Source organism: Anabas testudineus, chromosome 10, assembly GCF_900324465.2.
Source record: "Anabas testudineus chromosome 10, fAnaTes1.2, whole genome shotgun sequence".
Lineage (NCBI taxonomy): Eukaryota > Metazoa > Chordata > Actinopteri > Anabantiformes > Anabantidae > Anabas > Anabas testudineus.
In genome coordinates this window covers 7,235,233-7,253,519 of record NC_046619.1, presented here as the reverse complement: position 1 = coordinate 7,253,519, position 18,287 = coordinate 7,235,233, and the positions used below count along the sequence as shown (strand labels likewise).

General features: G+C 41.2%; 1 protein-coding gene across 1 annotated transcript in view; it reads left to right on the top strand.

The window, feature by feature from the left end:
• The window catches only part of gria1a (glutamate receptor, ionotropic, AMPA 1a), a 60,733-nt gene that overhangs the window by 29,472 nt on the left and 12,974 nt on the right, over nucleotides 1-18,287 (top strand). Inside the window, 4 exon segments of the mRNA XM_026358270.1 lie at nucleotides 920-1,126; nucleotides 1,422-1,867; nucleotides 14,350-14,548; nucleotides 14,996-15,243. Of these exon segments, the coding sequence (XP_026214055.1) occupies nucleotides 920-1,126; nucleotides 1,422-1,867; nucleotides 14,350-14,548; nucleotides 14,996-15,243 (1,100 nt within the window).

Genomic DNA, 18,287 nt, shown 5'->3' with positions numbered 1-18,287 from the left:
AGAGCAGGAGAACCCAGATAACCGTAACACACAGAGGAGGCGGCGGGATTTGCTCAGCTCAGCACAGCCTTAGCTAAAAGCAGGCACACATAACAACTTGTGGGAATTGAGGCCCTGTTAGTGCTGTTGGACATTTCAGACTGACTGGAATTCTGCATGAAATAGATTCTTCCAAAAAGTAAAGTGAGGCCCCAGGTGTCGTGTCAGCTGTACTTTCTCAGGACACCCAATCAGTATGAGATGTACAAATGTCGGTGTGACATAAAAAAAAGAAGAACAGCCTAGCCTTGGAGCACAGTCATCTACATGGCACAAACACACACACACACACACGTACACAAACACACACCAATTCTTTTGCTTCTTCGCAGCCTGCTCCATATTATCAACACTCTATTCAATGTGGCAATGCTGTCATAATGATGATACTTAGGCACCTTTTGTGTTTGAATTACATACCATAACTTCAGGGAACAAAGCCAAAATAATACCCTGTAATTCTGTGTAATTACCTTTTCTTTTGAATTTTTCACAGCAACAATTATATTTTAAACCCACTAAGTTTTATTCTAAAGACTCAGCTATGAAAAAGGGGGAAAGATAAGTGATGAAATGTGTTGAGGCACAAAATGCATCCACTACATCCCCTCCCAAATGCCCATATGATATTATATCTACATTATCTAACTACATATTAAAGATTTATCATCAGCCGTAACGCTATCTGTGACTTAATTAGCTTAACTAATTGTCTAAGTGATATTACTTACTCACAACAGCTTGTGCCAAGAAATGTGTATCAGTTACTACAAAAATAGTTCCTTGATTTTCCCTATGCGAATTCAAACACCTGTAGTAGGAATGATAACTGTGGAAAAATAGGTTTTTACTGATGGTTACTCGTACTTACATCTCACAGGAGTCTCCATATGTGATGCTGAAGAAGAACCATGAACAGCTTGTGGGAAATGATAAGTATGAGGGCTACATTGTCGAGCTGGCTGCAGAGATCGCCAAGCATGTGGGCTACCAGTACAAACTGAAGATTGTCTCTGATGGCAAATATGGAGCCAGAGATCCTGATACCAAGATGTGGAACGGCATGGTGGGAGAACTGGTGTATGGGGTGAGTGGAGTTTTCTGTTGGAGTATAGGGGCATGCTAACCCCATAAGTTAAGAGATAAATAAGACTTACTGTAACTTCCTTGTGATAGTTTAAAGCCAGGAACACTAGAATAATAGATATGTATAGATTTGTGAATGCAAATGTCAGCATGCAAACATGTATATTATGACATTGCATATTTCCAAGTACAGTATAATGTAATTAAAATGGTCACCATCCTAGTTTAGCATGTGCACCCCATGTACAATACTTATGACAATACTTATGCCTGCCTGTCTCTAATGTCTTCCTCAGAAAGCAGATGTGGCTGTGGCTCCTCTGACCATCACCCTGGTCCGTGAAGAAGTCATCGACTTCTCCAAGCCCTTCATGTCCCTTGGTATCTCCATCATGATCAAGAAACCAACCAAATCCAAACCCGGTGTGTTCTCATTCCTGGATCCACTGGCTTACGAGATCTGGATGTGCATTGTTTTTGCCTACATCGGCGTCAGCGTGGTTCTCTTCCTTGTCAGTCGGTTCAGCCCGTACGAGTGGCACTCCGAGGACTATGAGGAGGGTGGCGAGCCGCAGACTCCCACTCAAGCTGCAGCCTCTAACGGGGTGCAGCAGGGCCAGACACCAGCTCAGCAAAACACCAACCAACAGAGTCCTGAGCAGACCAATGAGTTTGGCATCTTCAACTCCCTTTGGTTTTCACTGGGCGCCTTCATGCAGCAGGGATGTGACATCTCACCACGGTAAGAAAATGAGCCCACAAATTTTGATGCCCTTTCATCCACAGCCCCACACAAAAAGATTTTTAGCACTATCTTTGTGCTATTTGTCTGTTTTTTCCACCCCCGCCAGTGCTTCAACAGGCTTGCTTTCTCCTTAAACTCATTTGGGCTCTATTGAGATTTTGTGCTTTACTTGTGAAAAGCTTGGCGTAGAACAGCAGAGGGAGTTTATAAAGTGGTCATAACACAAAGTATTAGTAGTAGTTTTTTTTTATTCTCTACGTCCAGACTCTGCCTGTGACAGTATCAACATGCAATCTATTCATCTGTCTCTGTCCGTCTCTCTGTCTGCCTATCGATCAACCAGTTTATCTGTCTCTCTGTGGGCAAAGGTAAATATCAGACCCTTGAAAGGCTCTTATGAAGAATGCTGGTGTGAGTATTGAGTGCTATGGGTTTGCTCCCCTCGAGTGCTCTCATGAGCTATGGTATAAAACCATTCTCAAAAGGTCACCAATTAAAAATCTCATTAAGTGTCTGAAATTAGAGACACTGAGGTCGACATTCTGAGCTTTCCAGAGGGACTAACAGGAGGAGATGAGAAGATAATGTCAGTAACACTGTAACTCTGAAAAAGTAGAGTCAGTTTAGGTCATGTGTAGATGCCGAGCCTCTTGTCTCTTTAAAAATTAAGCCACATATGCATAATGTAAAGTTTTGATGGCGGTGCACGTCAATAATCTGGGTACTGTAGTCGCTATACTGTGAGGATGGGATGTCTGATATCGTTGGCTTGGTTTAGAAAATGAAAAGCTGTTCATGTCATCATCCTTTTGTAAATACTGATGTGTAATCGAGCACATAAAACAAATCTTTTGACTTTCTCTGGTTAGATAAATACCATTCTAATGTCTGTATGGTAAATATGAAGCTGAGGCTAAAGGACTAGGTTAGCATATATGCAGACTAGTTGAGTCCAAAGTAAAAAAAAAACAGCTCAAAAGCCTTTTAAACCGCCGTGACTGCGTATTTGGACAGAACTATGAATGGTATGGATAGTTTCAGCGGGCGTACTTCAATGCTTAAGTATTCCTTTAAAAGCGATCCCCTATTGCATTGGCATTGACGTAAAGCCAGATAAAACTCGACCTCTATCTGGCAGGATAGCACTAGGTGAAAGTTAGAAAAGTGAGCCGACCCCCTGCATCATTTAAACTGATCCGTGACCACTAAAAGGAGACATCGTTGTAATGATTTGTTTAGGGATGTGTAGGGAAATAGCAGCGTTGTTCAGCCAGCCGTCCCCGATTGAGTGCGTGAAGGTTAAAGACATCTTAACAATGTACATTGCTCTGTTTTTATCTTTGTTTCCATCTCCTGACATTTACAAAATGTATTTCCTCTTTGCTCTTACCTTACACAAATATCAGAAGGGAGAAAATCTCTGCGCCTACAGGCTGTGCATAGGTGCTCAGCACTACATGATGTAGGTACTAGATCCCTACTCCCACGGGCCTTTATCTGACATTTTCCATTTTCTACCTGGAGACTCCGTTGGGCTTAAAGCAGACTGAAGCCTATTGTCCAACCATTCTTCCTTTACAAAAAGAAAATGCATCTGCAATAACGATTGATTTCCTCGTACACCTTATCGGGAGAGAGAATGTCACCATGCTTCCCGAAATTGTCTCTGTGGTCTCGATTTGTATGCACGCACGTGTTTTTGTGTGTCTGTGTGGGACTTTGTGTGTTTGTTGCTGTAGTTTGCTCTACCAAACACGGGCTGGTGTGTGCTGTGTGTACAGTATTTGGTTTAGTTTTTCTCGAGGGGAAAGACCTTTCACGGACTGTTTAAAAGGACAAAACAGAACAATCCTGTATTCTCTTAATACCATCCCCGACTGCAATATTAATCCATTTCAAGACAGAGTTCATCGTCTGTTGTAATAACTGTAATAAGGCTGTTGGCCTGAAATTCCATTTACCTACTGATGGAGAGAGAATGACACAATGTAGAAGTGATAAGATTACATTGTGTTTTAACTGCCTGGTAAGGGCAGCACTTATTTTGGGAGACCTAACCCACATTGAAGTGAAACCAGACATGTACTGGCACTTAAACAGACGCCCTGTTTAGGAACAGCAGTGACGGTGGCAGCTGTGGGGGCTCATATCCTCCTAAGACGTACTCTAAGTTAAATATCCTCCTCTAACCCTGACAATGCCCTTCAAATATAATTGAACATTCTTGTGTTGGTAATGAAACACTACTAGGAAGTGGGTATAGCAGCATAAAAAGCAACAACAAGAAAAAAAAAACACAGATCACAGTGTAGCGATCAGCATGGTGGAGTCTGCTTGGTGTCTTGAAAACCAACACAGTGAATGTTTCACCCCACTGAATACTGCCCTGAAGGAAACATCTTCCCCTTGAAAATTTAGGTGACCTAGTTGCTCTAGTTAGCACAGCTCATATTCACACACGGAGGTGCATGTTGATGTATCTCCTAAAGCCATTCTGGGTTCCTCTGCTATTTGAAAGGACATGCTATTTGTGATTTAAAAAACAATAGCACTCCTGTCCTATTAATCCCGTTAACATGAACATAGCACCGTTTCAATAAGCTATTGGAATTCTTTTTAAATCTGAAACATTTTTACAAGGACGTTTTTGCTCGTCTGTGTTCTGGGGCGTGTGTTCTAATTTTCTTTGCATGTGTGCCCCCGTTTTCTTTAGATTTTTTCTGAGCTCATTAACACTAATTATATACAGTTTTACTCTATTTTGATATTTGTAATTTGACTTTTATTTTGATTTTAGTTTCATACTGGTCTATCATCATAATCATATGTAATTAATCACTGTAATTTTGTCACTAATGAAATGAGATCTATTAGATTTAGGTCTTTTAGTCTGTCCATATTCGTTTATCATTTTCCTATTTTACTGTAAAATTGTTTACAGTTGTCATATAAATATTATTTAAGTTACAGCAACACTAGATAAATAAAAATGCATTGCATATTAGTGCATACCTACTGGGAACATTATTATTAATGCATTAAGGAAAAGGCTATTTGAAATTTAAAAAATAAATGGTAAATAAAAATCCTATAATTTGAGTAAAAAACATACAATTTCATAAAATTAATTTGCCAGTTAAAATGTTTATAAAATTGGTTTGTTTCTATATTTGAGACACAGTACTAGTTGATCTTTTATATTCTCACTCTGCCACTGATGATTGATTATTGTTTTCCTCTTACAGAATATTAGAGAACCATTGTTTCTGACTTTGGTGGCATTTTAGTTTGTTTTTTTTTGCCGGCAATTGCAAACCACTCATCACCGTGCTTTTAATCACTAATAGGTGAGAACAAAATGTTCTAGAGGGGCATTCAGCTCTGAAGTGGGCGGCCACAAAACACTTCACTCTTTCTACGACAAGAGACAAAAGGCAAAGGAACGACACTGAGAATCCATGCTGTCCTGGATTAATCAGTAGACGTGTGCTAATTGTTATTAGTGTGTGTTTGTCTACTTTCTGGTTCTATTAAAAGCGAGCGCTTGATGCCACTGTCTTTGTCAGATGCCTATCAGCACCTGATTGGACTGCGTCACAAGCGCCTCTGTGCGTGTGCTCATGTAGTGTGTGTTTGCATGTTTGCTCCGCATGTATCCATTGTTGCTGTGATACATTAATGTGTACAGTATGTGTGTGTGTGTGTCAGGATGGGTATGTGTGTGTGTGTCATTCTGCTCCTCTTGCTATTTGTTCTCTGTGAGGCCTTGTTTCATGTGCTCTTTCTAAATGTCAGCACTGTCAGTCAGGCCCTCCCATAAGCCCCAGTCCGTGCTGTTGGGCCCTCCCTGTGTTTATCTCTGCAGACAGGTGGACTCTACGAGAGTGACTCTCCACCCCCAACTCCCTATCTCTTTTCTCCTATCTGTCCATCCACCCATTTACTTCTTCTCCCATCACCTGTTTTAAGTCTTCCTCGCCTTGCTCGCCGTCTTTTATAAATCTCTCTACCTCTTCCAGTGGTTATGTTTGGTTAAGAATTTATCATGTGTGGCAGTCCCCCCACTCATCTCACAGCTTCGCTGGTGATTCCTGTTTCACTTGGCAAACCTCTCCGTAGCTCTGTAACAGCTACACACAGAAAAATAAAGATTTAGGAGTGTGATTTTTTGTTCGGAGTTGTTCACTGCAACAACAGTATCTGGCATTGCTTTGCTTTGGGAATAGAACAAAATTTGTGGGATTCGTGTTAACAAGGATTTGTATTTTTGTTTTATATATATTTTCAGAAAAGGTAGTGGTGAAAGCATCAATTCAAAGCTTTAACTGTGAAGCAGCCAGTACAAAAGTTGGCATAATTGTAATTTTATAGAAGCAACAAATTATAGTAAAAGGGAATAAGTTTTGCAAATGGGTTCCTACAGTGCTATGTAGTAAGTGCATTAGTAACAGTATAGAAAAAGCAAGAGACTGTCACTCAGCAGGACTTGTGTATAGCACAAGTGTGCTTTGACTGGCTCTCAGTTTTTGTATGAAGCCTGTGGGGTGGAAGCGTTTGGCTGAGGAAAAGTAAAAGAGCGTGGGCTCACGATGTTCCTCCAGTGTGTGTGTTTTGAAATGTTAATGTCTGTGTCTGACGCCTCTGTATGTTCCCAGGTGTGAGTGTGTTTGAGTGTTTGAGTGTGTGTGTGTGTGTGTGTGTGTGTGTGTGTGTGTGTGTATTTCTGAACTGCATGGCCCTTTGGAGTTGTCTCCTCTCCTCAGCGCCTGTGTTGCTCCTGTTCCGTGATTGTAGGCTGTAATAAATCAGCTCTGTCACTCACACCCTGTCTGCCACAACAGCAATTTCTCAGCCTGGCGGTCAGAATCATTAAATAATGGATTGTGTATGGGGTGTATTATGGTAACCCAGGGAGGATTGGTGTTTCTCTAACTTAGTTTATTTTATATTACACAGTAATGAAGCTCTACACGGCAGAGGGCAGTACTGTATACACATCATTGTAGTACATATTAATTTGAGGAACCGCACAATAACTTAAATGGTCAAGGTTTGTGTTTCACATGTTGTAGTGGTGTGTTCTACAAAATCCAACAGTAACCATTCATTTCTCGTAGGGCTGAGTGCCTCGTTCAGTTGCATTTGCAGTTGCGGATTGTATTTAAAAAAAAAAAAACATTATGTAACTTGCATTAATTTTGCCAGTATGAGCTCTTAGCAAAAAAAACACGTCAGTCCAGCAATATTATATAGCCTATGTAAAAGATACTGTATGAATATGATGTTTCAGCTGATGAATTAGAATAATCTTTGTGCACATTATTGCTTTATTGCTCAACCTTTAGCAAACATGCATTTTCAGATTGATGTTTCATCAACTTTATTTTATTTATTTTTTTGTCAGACTTACAGTTTCAGCCTCGTGCTGATGTTATTCTGAATAGAGGCTAATTTCAAAACTGTGACATTTCAGATGTCAGAAAGTCCCTGAAAACCCCTCTATGGAGAGCTTTCAAAATAGCCCATGCCGGTAACTGCATTAGTGCAGTGACAACAAAATGTTCAGGGTGGGAGGGATCTCAACCGTACCGTGGTAATACTTAGTTAGAAATATGCAAAACCATGTATGTTGTCTCAAAAAAACAAATTAGCATTGCTGTTGCTGGCAGTATTTTAATCAATGTTCACATTGTAAATTGCTCTTATTGATTCTGTCAATGAGTTTGCGTTAATTTAAAGTTCCCACCATGTTGCACAGTGGGTTTTTTTTTGTTTGTTTGTTTTGTTTTTAAAGCCAATTTTGTCTGTATTTCTCTGTATCTCTCTGTATCTCTGGAAAATTCTCCAATCCATGTGTTTGTAGTGCAGCCAAACGCCACATTACAGTGATTATGGAATGATCAGATGGAGCTAATCAAGCCCTCAAGCCCCCCGAATGAAATGTTATGATCAAGAGCATTATTGATCTTGCACAGGGATTAATGTGGTATAACACTGCGTTACCGTTGTTATCATGAATAACAAGAAATTAGACCATATTACACGCCACTAAGTTACATAATTGTGGCGTTGGTGAGTTGCTGTGAAAGCACTTGGGGAAGACTTGGTAGGAAGGTTATGTTTTATTCATAAAGAGGCGGTTCAGTTTAGTTCACGGCATCACTTATGTTTTATTTATCTGGAAATCACATGAAGGCAACTTTTGATCATACATGCATGCACACTGTCAGAAACTACTGAGACGCTCTCAGACACATACTTACATCCCCACAGCATCTTACTGGAGCATCACACTTTGTACGCAGCCAAAGACACCATCCCCTCAGAGGGGTATTCTCTGTAAAATCTGCATTTAAAACAGAGTCACACAGAGTGCCACACGTTTCCAGCAACAAAGATTTTTTTTTTCTTCTGCAATCAGGCTTTGACAGTATGGGAAAGTCTTCCCTGCGTGAATTCTACACCAGGCCTAAGGCCACATGGGAAATCTGCCTGGACCTGAGTAAACATTGCCAATAGTTTGAGTGGAAAGACGAACCATGTGCTTATCAGTCAAGTCTGTGTCTACTAGCCCTTAAGTTGAAAGGAGACCTTTCACACGAGAGCTTTTTCTTCTTTAATGGCAATTCTTCCCTACTATAGGGGTGGATGCCCTTATACAGAGAAAGGGAGAGGAGGAGGAGGAGTGAGATGACTAAAGTCTCTCTCAGCTCAGCTGTACTGTTTGGAGTGCACAGTGCGCTGCCATGGCAACCATAAAGAGACAGATTTTTCTCTTAGAGCAGCGCAGCTTCAGATGTCTCTGATCTGTGAAACTGCACTTGAAAGCGCATGTATGCCGTCTCTGTGTTATTATGCAGCCCGATTTGATGCAATGCAAGTCTGTTTTTTTATGCGTGTTGATGGTATTGATTTTCATTTCACAGGGGTGATGTATCTGTTTTCTTGCTGGGGTGACTAATAGGCTGTGCGTATGTGTGTGGGCGCGTAGTGAGCGCTCTCACAGCTCGCCAACACGGACTTATCTCAGGTTACATGAGGCTAAGACAGCACCCATGATATCATTCAGCGAGCACGTGTACAGCCAAAGATTACAGACATATCTCAATCAGATCTACTCCGCTGCACCAACACTCGGGATGGCTGGGAGCTACATTGTTTTTGCGTTCATGCTCCACCACTCAAACGGGCCATATGTTGCAAAGCAGCCACTTAACTCGGATGCTTCTTAATGAAACGAACATGCAGTGAACAATTACAAAGCCCTTTGAATCATAATGCTTTTGTCAAATTTTCCATAACGTGCTTGAATGAGTGTAATTACCAGCTTTTGGTTTGGTTGCTGCAGGCTGCTAACAACATTATCATAATATTCTCTTTTCAACTCAATGGCATGGTAATACTGACCTTTAGAGAGAGAAAGAGAGAGAGAGAGAGAGAGAGGGATGTTTTAATAAATCATTATTTTCATGCCTTCCGCTTTAAGCTTGCATGTTGGCTGGCCTTGAAGATGAAAGCACTCTGAAGATATACAATCAAACATGCGTGAGCACCAGCGAAACAAAAGCACAAGCAAACACAATCAGCATAAAACCTACCACTTTGCAACAATATTGGCCACAATATAATCCCCCAGAGACTCTTTTAGCAATAACGAGACAGAGAGAGAGAGAGAGAGAAGCGCCAGAGAGTGAAGTGGCGGAAAAGCTAAAACACTGTAAGCATCAAAAAGGTGCAATTTCAAAAGATGTCTGTTGTTTCCTGGGGATCGGTGTGCACTAAAAGCATTGTGTGGTGCACATCAAACCGATTTGGAACGTCTGCTCCAAACTTTGTTCAATTTAAGGGCCACAGCACAGGACCAAAACTGCACTTTTGCCCGTGGTTTTAGGAAGTATGTTAACCTAAATGAAGGCTGAACTAAATTAAAAGTAAAGCACTTATAAATACTTAATTCTGGTTAATTATCCTGACATGCCCACATTATTATGTGTGTTTTTAACAGAATGTTTTCCCCGAGAAGGCTATAGGGACTGGCAGGCCTAATAAAACTTTTATCAACTCATAACATTTACAAGCAGTTAAGGCAACGCTAATTAACAAAAGCCCTGCGATGTAAGTCAGCACATTGAAAGGGCTAATAAACCAGTACAGCGCGGCTGAAATGCATGGGCTAAAGGTACATCCTTTCAGAGACTAAACTAGTAGCCTAATATTGTTATTGTCATATTTCAGAGGAAGGTACTGATACAGGATTGATTTATTCATTTAGACTTGTATTTGTTAGGCTGAACCCTTGGAGAAGGTGTTACACTCTGTGCTCTTGATGTTGATTAGTGGATGTTTTCAGGTCTAAATGATACAGTGGTGTTATGTTTTTTTTTTTATGTTTTCTTCATAACTCTGTCATCATTTCCACATCTAGTTAGCTGTAGTTGCTAATGATTTCCTGCCGTTTACCACAGAAGTGGCTAATTAGTCAGCACATACTCACTAACAGAGAGGCTGCTGTATGACTGACATACGTGTGTGTGTGTGTGTGTGTGTGTGTGTGTGTGTGTGTGTACATACCTCTCTGTATCTCTAGGCTATGTGGATGCTTTTTTTTTTTTATGCCAGCCTCTGTCACTCTCATTTTGTCTTCTTGCATTAATGTCTTGTCTGGGAATGGCTGTGCCCACTCAATAAGAACGTAGATGTTCTGCTCATTTTTAAGAATCCCCAAAAAAAAAGTGGCAGAAAACTTTCTTCTGTCCCTGATTTGTCTTAGAATCACACCATAATTAGAGGCCATTTTCCTTCTCATTTAAACCTCTGTAAGTCCTAATCTATTGTAATGTGGCCATTACTGGCTCATTTTTTACACTTGCTTAAATCATTAGTCATTGCTAATTACCATATCGAATAGAAGAGGCCAGCCAGGGTAATTCTAATCAGAGTTTAGTGCTACAACTGAATCTCTGGGAGCCGTGGGTGTAGATCATGCAGCAAAGGATACAGATCTGGTCCACTTCTGTGAGCATGCAGTCATACAGTGTTTATTATGTGTATAGTTTACATATGTAACACACACACACTTTGTAGGGGTTGAATTTGCATTCTGGCTTGAGGGGGGGGGGAACTGGATTTCTTAAAGGTGAAATAATCATGATGAAACAAATGTGAGAATTACCACCGCTGATGCTGCAGTTTCACTCACCCCTCTGGAGTGTTTTGGTGTATTTCAGATCACTGTTTTAGCGTCACTGCCATCAACTTCAGTGTCTGTTTTTTTAAAGCACTCACTCTGGTGTCTCACTATGGGGTTTGTCCTAATGAAGCATAAAAAGGAGGAGGAGGACTTGTAGATCACCACATTGGCAAACAAGTTTTTTAATAGGCATTCTGATCAGCATGTATGGAAATCCAGCATTCTTAGACATTGGCTTTTAACGTGTGTGTTTCACACCAGGAATACATTATTGTTCATAGTAAAGTTCAGGCCCAGTGTACTTCTCTTTGAGAACTAAGTGACAGTAACAGAACAATACCAACTTACCAAGATCCTGTATATAGTGTGTGTTGGACCAGAAGTCAGGATATATGTGTACAAAGCAACCCAGTAAATTGCATTGTTTCATAGCTGAGTAGCTCCAACTGAATTGTTTCTACAGCCTGCTCTCAGAATGTGATACATAGGTATCTCGGCTGCATCTACAGGAAGACACGTTGTATTTAATAGTGTTTACCATTTTCTTTAAGCTGCGATTTGGACACATTATCGCACCATGACATAAGCTAATTTACCTACAGTTATTGCTAGTACACATGGAAATATTATCATTGAGTTTTAGAAGTTTCAACTTCTACAACTTCAACATAGCGAGAAGATAGTTAAATGACAAATTATCATTGATGTATTAAGGATGCAAATACAGTTATAATCCTGGACACATCCCTGAAACCAAGCAAGTGCTTCTGCTGCTCCCATAACCCCTCCTTTACTTGGTAATGCAATAAAAGAGGCAGACTGAATAATTGATTAATCATTACCTTAACAAGACTATGAAATTACAGTGCTAGTTGGAAGATTTCCCTTACTGTAATAAGACAGCTTAGTTAATGATTTATCGAGGAACAACGGCAGGCTGCTGTGCAATAATGTATGAGGAGCGGAAAGGAGCCTCAAAGGAAGCCAGTTCAAAAGGAAACAAACAGAGACAAACAGGTCTGTGTTTGCCAGTCGCTCTGCTCAACTCCGGAGGACGACTGCTGCAGGAGAACTAACACACGCCCACACACACACACACACACACACACACACATGCATGCACATGCACAGCCCCTTTCTTTCTCCTCATCCCAATCACACAGCCAGTGGTGACCTGGTTGTTCACACACACACATATATATACACACACACTTATATTGTCCTCAGGAAAGAAGCATGTGTGTTTCGTGACGACCCGTGTGTGTGTGTGTGTGTGTGTGTGTGGATGTGCATGTATACTTGAATGTGTCAGTGTCAGTGCCAAGGTGTAGGCCATTGTTGTCTCGGTCCAAAACAAACCTCCCGTCAGGCTCGCAGCACATGGAGAGACAGGCAGGGAGCACAGCGGAGACATAGGGTGGATGGTGGGGGAAGTGAAAACGAAAGGAGAGGAAGGGAAATGTGTAAGAAAGGAAAAGGGCGATTGAAGGAGAAGGATTAGACAGCTGTTTACTGCCATCCCTGGAGGCCAGCAGCAGTCAGAGTTAAGGAGTTTGTCAGCCTCTGGTGGTACTATCCAGTTTACTTTTCATCTCTGCCATTTCTGCTCCTCTCTCCCTCTCTCTCTCTCTCAGTTGTATCACAATTTCAGCCTAACATAACACACTTTCTCTGTTTTCCCCCTCATAACTATGTCAGGATAGTTCTTTGTTTGTCATGTTGTTCCACTTTTTTGCAGAGCTCTAAGCAACACTCTAGTAATTAGACATAGTTCGAAATGTAATATAATAAAGTGAAATAAAGAACTGCGACAGGACCGAGAAAGTGCATCTTCACTCAATTGGGAGTTTTTTTTAAAAGAAAAAAACACCCTCAAATTTCACTCGTTCTGGTAGTTCAGGTGTTTTGCTGCTATTCTTTTGTTCATATGTGACTGCAAAGTAAAGGTTTGGGGAGTTAAGACTGTTATGATGTTTGCACATTCTTGTTTTCAATATCTTTACACATTTGTTTAAATATAAATAAATGGAGGAAATGATATTAAGTCTACTACATCACTCAGCAAACGTCATTCAAATGAAGCACTGAGTTAGTACATATGGATATGTCACCAAATCCACACATGCATATTTATCTATGAAGTCTTTAAAATGAACAGATCTCCTTGACCCAAATGATACCAGAGATAAATAGAGTGCAGATTTGTCTTTGGTTCTATTGTCACTTCTGATATAGGAGCATCAGCCACTTGCCTGTGAATGTTGTGCTGCAGTATTACATATTCACTGAGGTATCTGAAAATGCATGTTGCTTCTCTGCACAGCGAAAGCTTAACCTTTACCCCCACCCATTTGAGCAGTGATCAGTGAACAAGTCAAAACACACACACCCTGCAGACAGCTCCGCATTCTGCCGACTGATTTTCAAAGGTTCGGCATCCATTCTGTGATTCCTCTCTCCTCGCTCCCCGGCTGCTCTTTCATCATCCGCCCGTCATCTGAAAAGCATCTTAAATGATTATGTTTTAGCTTCTCCCTTTTTTTTTTTTTTTTTTTTTCCCACCATACTTAATCTCGCCTTCATGTTCACACTCCATTTGGCTTGATGGCTCAAAGGTGAACCATGAAAGCCTTTTTTCTTTTTTCTTTTTTTTGTTTCAGATTTGTGTCATTTTCATTGCGTAAGCTCTACCCCTCTGCCTCCGTGCTTGTCGGGGACCTAAAATGCAGCCCAACATGATTTCTGCTGTAGCTGTTCAAACTGGCTTCTCTTGAGGTGAAGAGATTCGGCATGAGGAAAGACAGGGATTTGACATAGGGGATTTTGCTCTGAAATGACACATGTTATTTTTCTTTTTGTATTTTTTTAAGAGCAATTAGAAGAGTGGCTAAGTGTTCTCATCTGCCTATTAATCCCCAACAATTAATGTGCGTGGTTCCATGAAACATATTGGCAACTTTCTTAAAGCGAGATTAATTTGGCAGGCAGAAGCTGAGTGGGCCTTTGTGGTAGTGGTTATCTTGCCTTAGCACATTGGACTAAGCTCTCCAAGCTTGATGGAATGAAGAGTGTGTAAATGCTGGGTGAGTGTGATGCAATCTGGGTCATTTGAATGTGTGAACATCACAAGGTTTTTAGATTGCCTTTCCTGATATGCTTTTCTTTTGTCTGCATAAAATTGGCCTGGACGGAAAAGTAATGAATTGAAGATACAGTACATCATGTAGAAATAGTGTCTTCCTGTCTTGTATGGATCTCTTTTTGACCCACAAACTACTTCTGTTTTTAGATCTCTGTCAGGCCGCATTGTTGGGGGCGTGTGGTGGTTCTTCACCCTCATCATCATCTCGTCCTATACTGCCAACTTGGCTGCCTTCCTGACAGTGGAGAGGATGGTGTCTCCTATAGAGAGTGCTGAGGATTTGGCCAAGCAGACGGAGATCGCCTATGGAACCCTGGATGCCGGCTCCACCAAAGAATTCTTCAGGGTGAGAAACCAAGATTTATTTTCAGAACAACATTCATTGACTAAATTGTGTTTCCTGTCCCCGCCTCCTAATTAAAGCCACCGCGTTTCTCTAGTTGAATACGTGTAATATTAAGCTATAGCAGTGGCTTGTTCAGTTTGCACCAGCAATTTGCTTACTACAATGTAAGGAGAATGAACAGAAAACAAGTGACTGAAAGAAATTGTTCATTGAATCCAGTACAGGAAAGACAGACTACTGGAGGGTTAATGTCAGAAATAAATATATTGAATGGCTATTGCCATTGCTCAGACAAATGTCACCATAAATAATTAAAGATGGAGTTTGATTTTGTAAACATTTCAAGGAAACATTTGACAGCATTGTACAGTAGGAAGATGAACTTAACACTCACACTGACCACTTCACTGTCTTCCCATTTTTCTCTCATTCATTTCTGGCCCTCAGAGGTCTAAGATCGCTGTGTTCGAGAAGATGTGGTCCTACATGAAAGCAGCTGACCCATCCGTGTTTGTCCGGACGACAGACGAGGGTGTAATGAGAGTCAGGAAGTCCAAGGGCAAGTATGCCTACCTGCTGGAGTCCACTATGAATGAGTACATAGAGCAGAGGAAACCCTGCGACACTATGAAGGTGGGAGGGAACCTGGACTCTAAAGGTTACGGCATCGCCACACCCAAGGGCTCCCCTCTCAGGTAAACCCCTGCCACTGCAGCGTGGCTGGATAAAAGCCATGAAGCACTTTTATTTGAGCTCATGCACGCGCATCATCTGTCACCTGATCATTTGTCCATTGACCTCACTTCTTGCATTTGCAGTCATGCATGAACTCATGTATGAATGCATTTTTATGCATTTCAATTTATATATTCAGCTTTTTATTAAATTTACACATGTAAATACATATTTTTTACAGTACTTTTAAACTTTTTCTTATTTTTCTTCATGGCTTCCACATGTCATACATACATTTACAACTTGGTTATGCTCATTTTCACCTCTGATGGCCAACATTGTTTGTGGCTATCCTACTCACACTGTACCTTTTAACCTGTGTGCTCTAGCAGAAGTGTAATGTAGTACTGGGAGACGTGTCCTTTTTCAAAAGCATTTATTTCCCTGCTACCGTATAATCATACAACTTCTTCATCTCATACAGTTATCTTTTAATCTGAAGAATCCCCCACAAACACACGTACAAAATGTAAAACGTATCCCTCACAAACCCACAGAGCCCTTGAAGCAGAATCGTAGCTACAAGGACAACATCCCACGTGTCTACTTTTCACTTACGCCAGGGCTCTCACCCTGAATGTGAAGTCATCAGAGTTAAATTTATTTGTCACATTCAATGTGATAATTGATGTAATGAATGATAATTCCTACTGGATGTACTTCTGTCATCGATGTCCAAGAGCAGCAGCTGTCATTTCACATCACATTAACACCTTAACCAACTTCTCATTCATATTTCTTCTGCAACTACAGAGAGAGCGCAGAAGCTGGTGGCATCTGAAGCTTTTAATCTATCGCTAATAGGCTTCATTTATTTTAATGAAAGGAGCCATATGGGGAGATTTCGTTCAAACTCATTGAGAATTCATTCAGGATTCATCCTTGGTGGACAGCCAAAGGTCACAACGAGTAACCAGAAACGTTTTATGTGCCTTAGTCACAGGTTCTTTTTACATTTCATGCAAATGAGATTTCATATAACAAATAAGTGTTGTATTAATGATAAGGCCAGTGGTGAAATTATTCTAATCTCCCAAATCATGTTGTCAGATTGGTCTAACACTACGAAGTTGCAATGGGATGTAGTGTTAAACTGCTGAGGATGGCCCCCATTAACTTCCTCTCTTTGTGTTTATTACTAGCCGAGTGATGTCTGTTATTATCAGGTTCCCACTCTGGCTGTTCACAGATGTCTGATACTGAGTTTCATTAACTGATAACAAACATTCAGTTTGCGTAGTGTCAAAAGAAATACACTTTGAGTGATCCAAATATTATATGCTTGAAATACAAACTAGCTCATTTCTGCTTACCTAAAATCAGACATGAGTGAATGCCCCATGGATCCAAAGAGTTGACTTCAGTTATGCCTGTACTGCATTGTCCATGCATTCATTTGCAGAGATGCCAGATATAAGAGATGCTCCAGTCTGACTTTCTCTCACCATATGTTGCACCTAACAGAGATATGTGTTAGATATTTGCATTAATAAGCATTTGACAGGTGTATCTAAAGTGACCTGTAAACAAATATCATTCCCAAGAGGACCGTTTATTGTTACTTTGCTGACATGCATATGCTAGCTTTTAAAACTGGATGCTGAGGAGCAGATCATGAGTGGAAACTGGAAACTGGAGACTGGAGTCGCGTGGCAATAGGCTGCTGTCTGGTATCGAGCTGAGGAGTGCAGTCGTGTGCTTGTGGCTACAATCCAGGTTTGGTGGCAACATTTGATGAAAGCCAGTACTGATAGAATGCCTGCTTCCTGCTCTTGAGTAGGGAAAAGAGGAGACTAACAACCATAAGCCCACTAGAACAGAGATATGCCCACAGATGAACAAAATAAGGTGCTTTGTACGTGGATATCAGAGGATGGATGTCAGGGGCAGTCAGAGGCTCCTCTGTAATTCTTGATTCATCCTTTCCATCTGTTCATTGGACTGTGGAGGAAAGGCTTATGGAATCACTCAGGAATGAACAACACTCTTCCCAATAGAGAGAGGTGACTTGTGGGCCCCGGACAGAGACATTGTGCCTGGCAAAGCCGTGCAAGTCATGGCCATGCCTTGGTGGACTACAGAAGTGTTGGCAGAGCAGGGAAAGAGTGTGGGCAGCCCCAGAGTGACAGAAGAGGTTGGAGGAGTAGACCCACAGTACAGTTACTGGGTGTAGCATGGTCTTCCAGGGCCTTCAATGTGTCTATCAGTCTATCAAGTATGTGCTCAGGGCTCTTAGCACTGCTCTCAGACTGAGAAATACAGGAGAGAGCATCTTTCTTGTCTTCTTACATCCTGGACAGTAAGAGAGGATAAAGTAAAACTGGTAAAAAAAACATAGTCCACCTGGCTTGCTTTAAGTCCAGACTTGTGGCTGATGTATTGCAGATTCTTGTAAATTATCCAAACCACAAACGGGTGTGTCGCTCCCTCCAGCCAGTTCTGCCAATCTTCTAATGACATTTTAAGCACCAGTAGCTCCCAACTGCCAGTGTCATACTTTCAAGTCAGGTAGAAGCCTGTAAAACACAGCCTGAACTTTCACAGTACTCTTCTGGATGCTCCCAACACGTACGATAAAACCCTGGAAGAAGTGATTGGTGATTGCATGATATTCACACTTCTCATCTTGAATGAAAATTTGGTTCTTGAAGAGATGCTGGAGGACTGACTGGACATGCCGAGTGTGATCCTGGACCAAGATGTGATGAAGATTCACAGATTTAGCACATTTCTCAGAGTCACCTGAATATTAATTGGGATGTGATAGTTCTGTGAGGTAGGGAAGGGGTCAGCAGGGGACCCTGAAATTGCTCTTACATCATCCTCTGTAGGTGCCCTGCCTGCTTTGCCACAAGCAGGGTAAAGAGATGTTGTTCATGGCAGAGGATGGTATTCCCTTGAGCTGTGAGCTGAGTCCATACTGGCCAGACTCTACAGTAATGATCTCAGACCTGAACTCTAACGTGCGACTCAGAGTTAGATGTAGAGCAGAGAACTGAATGGT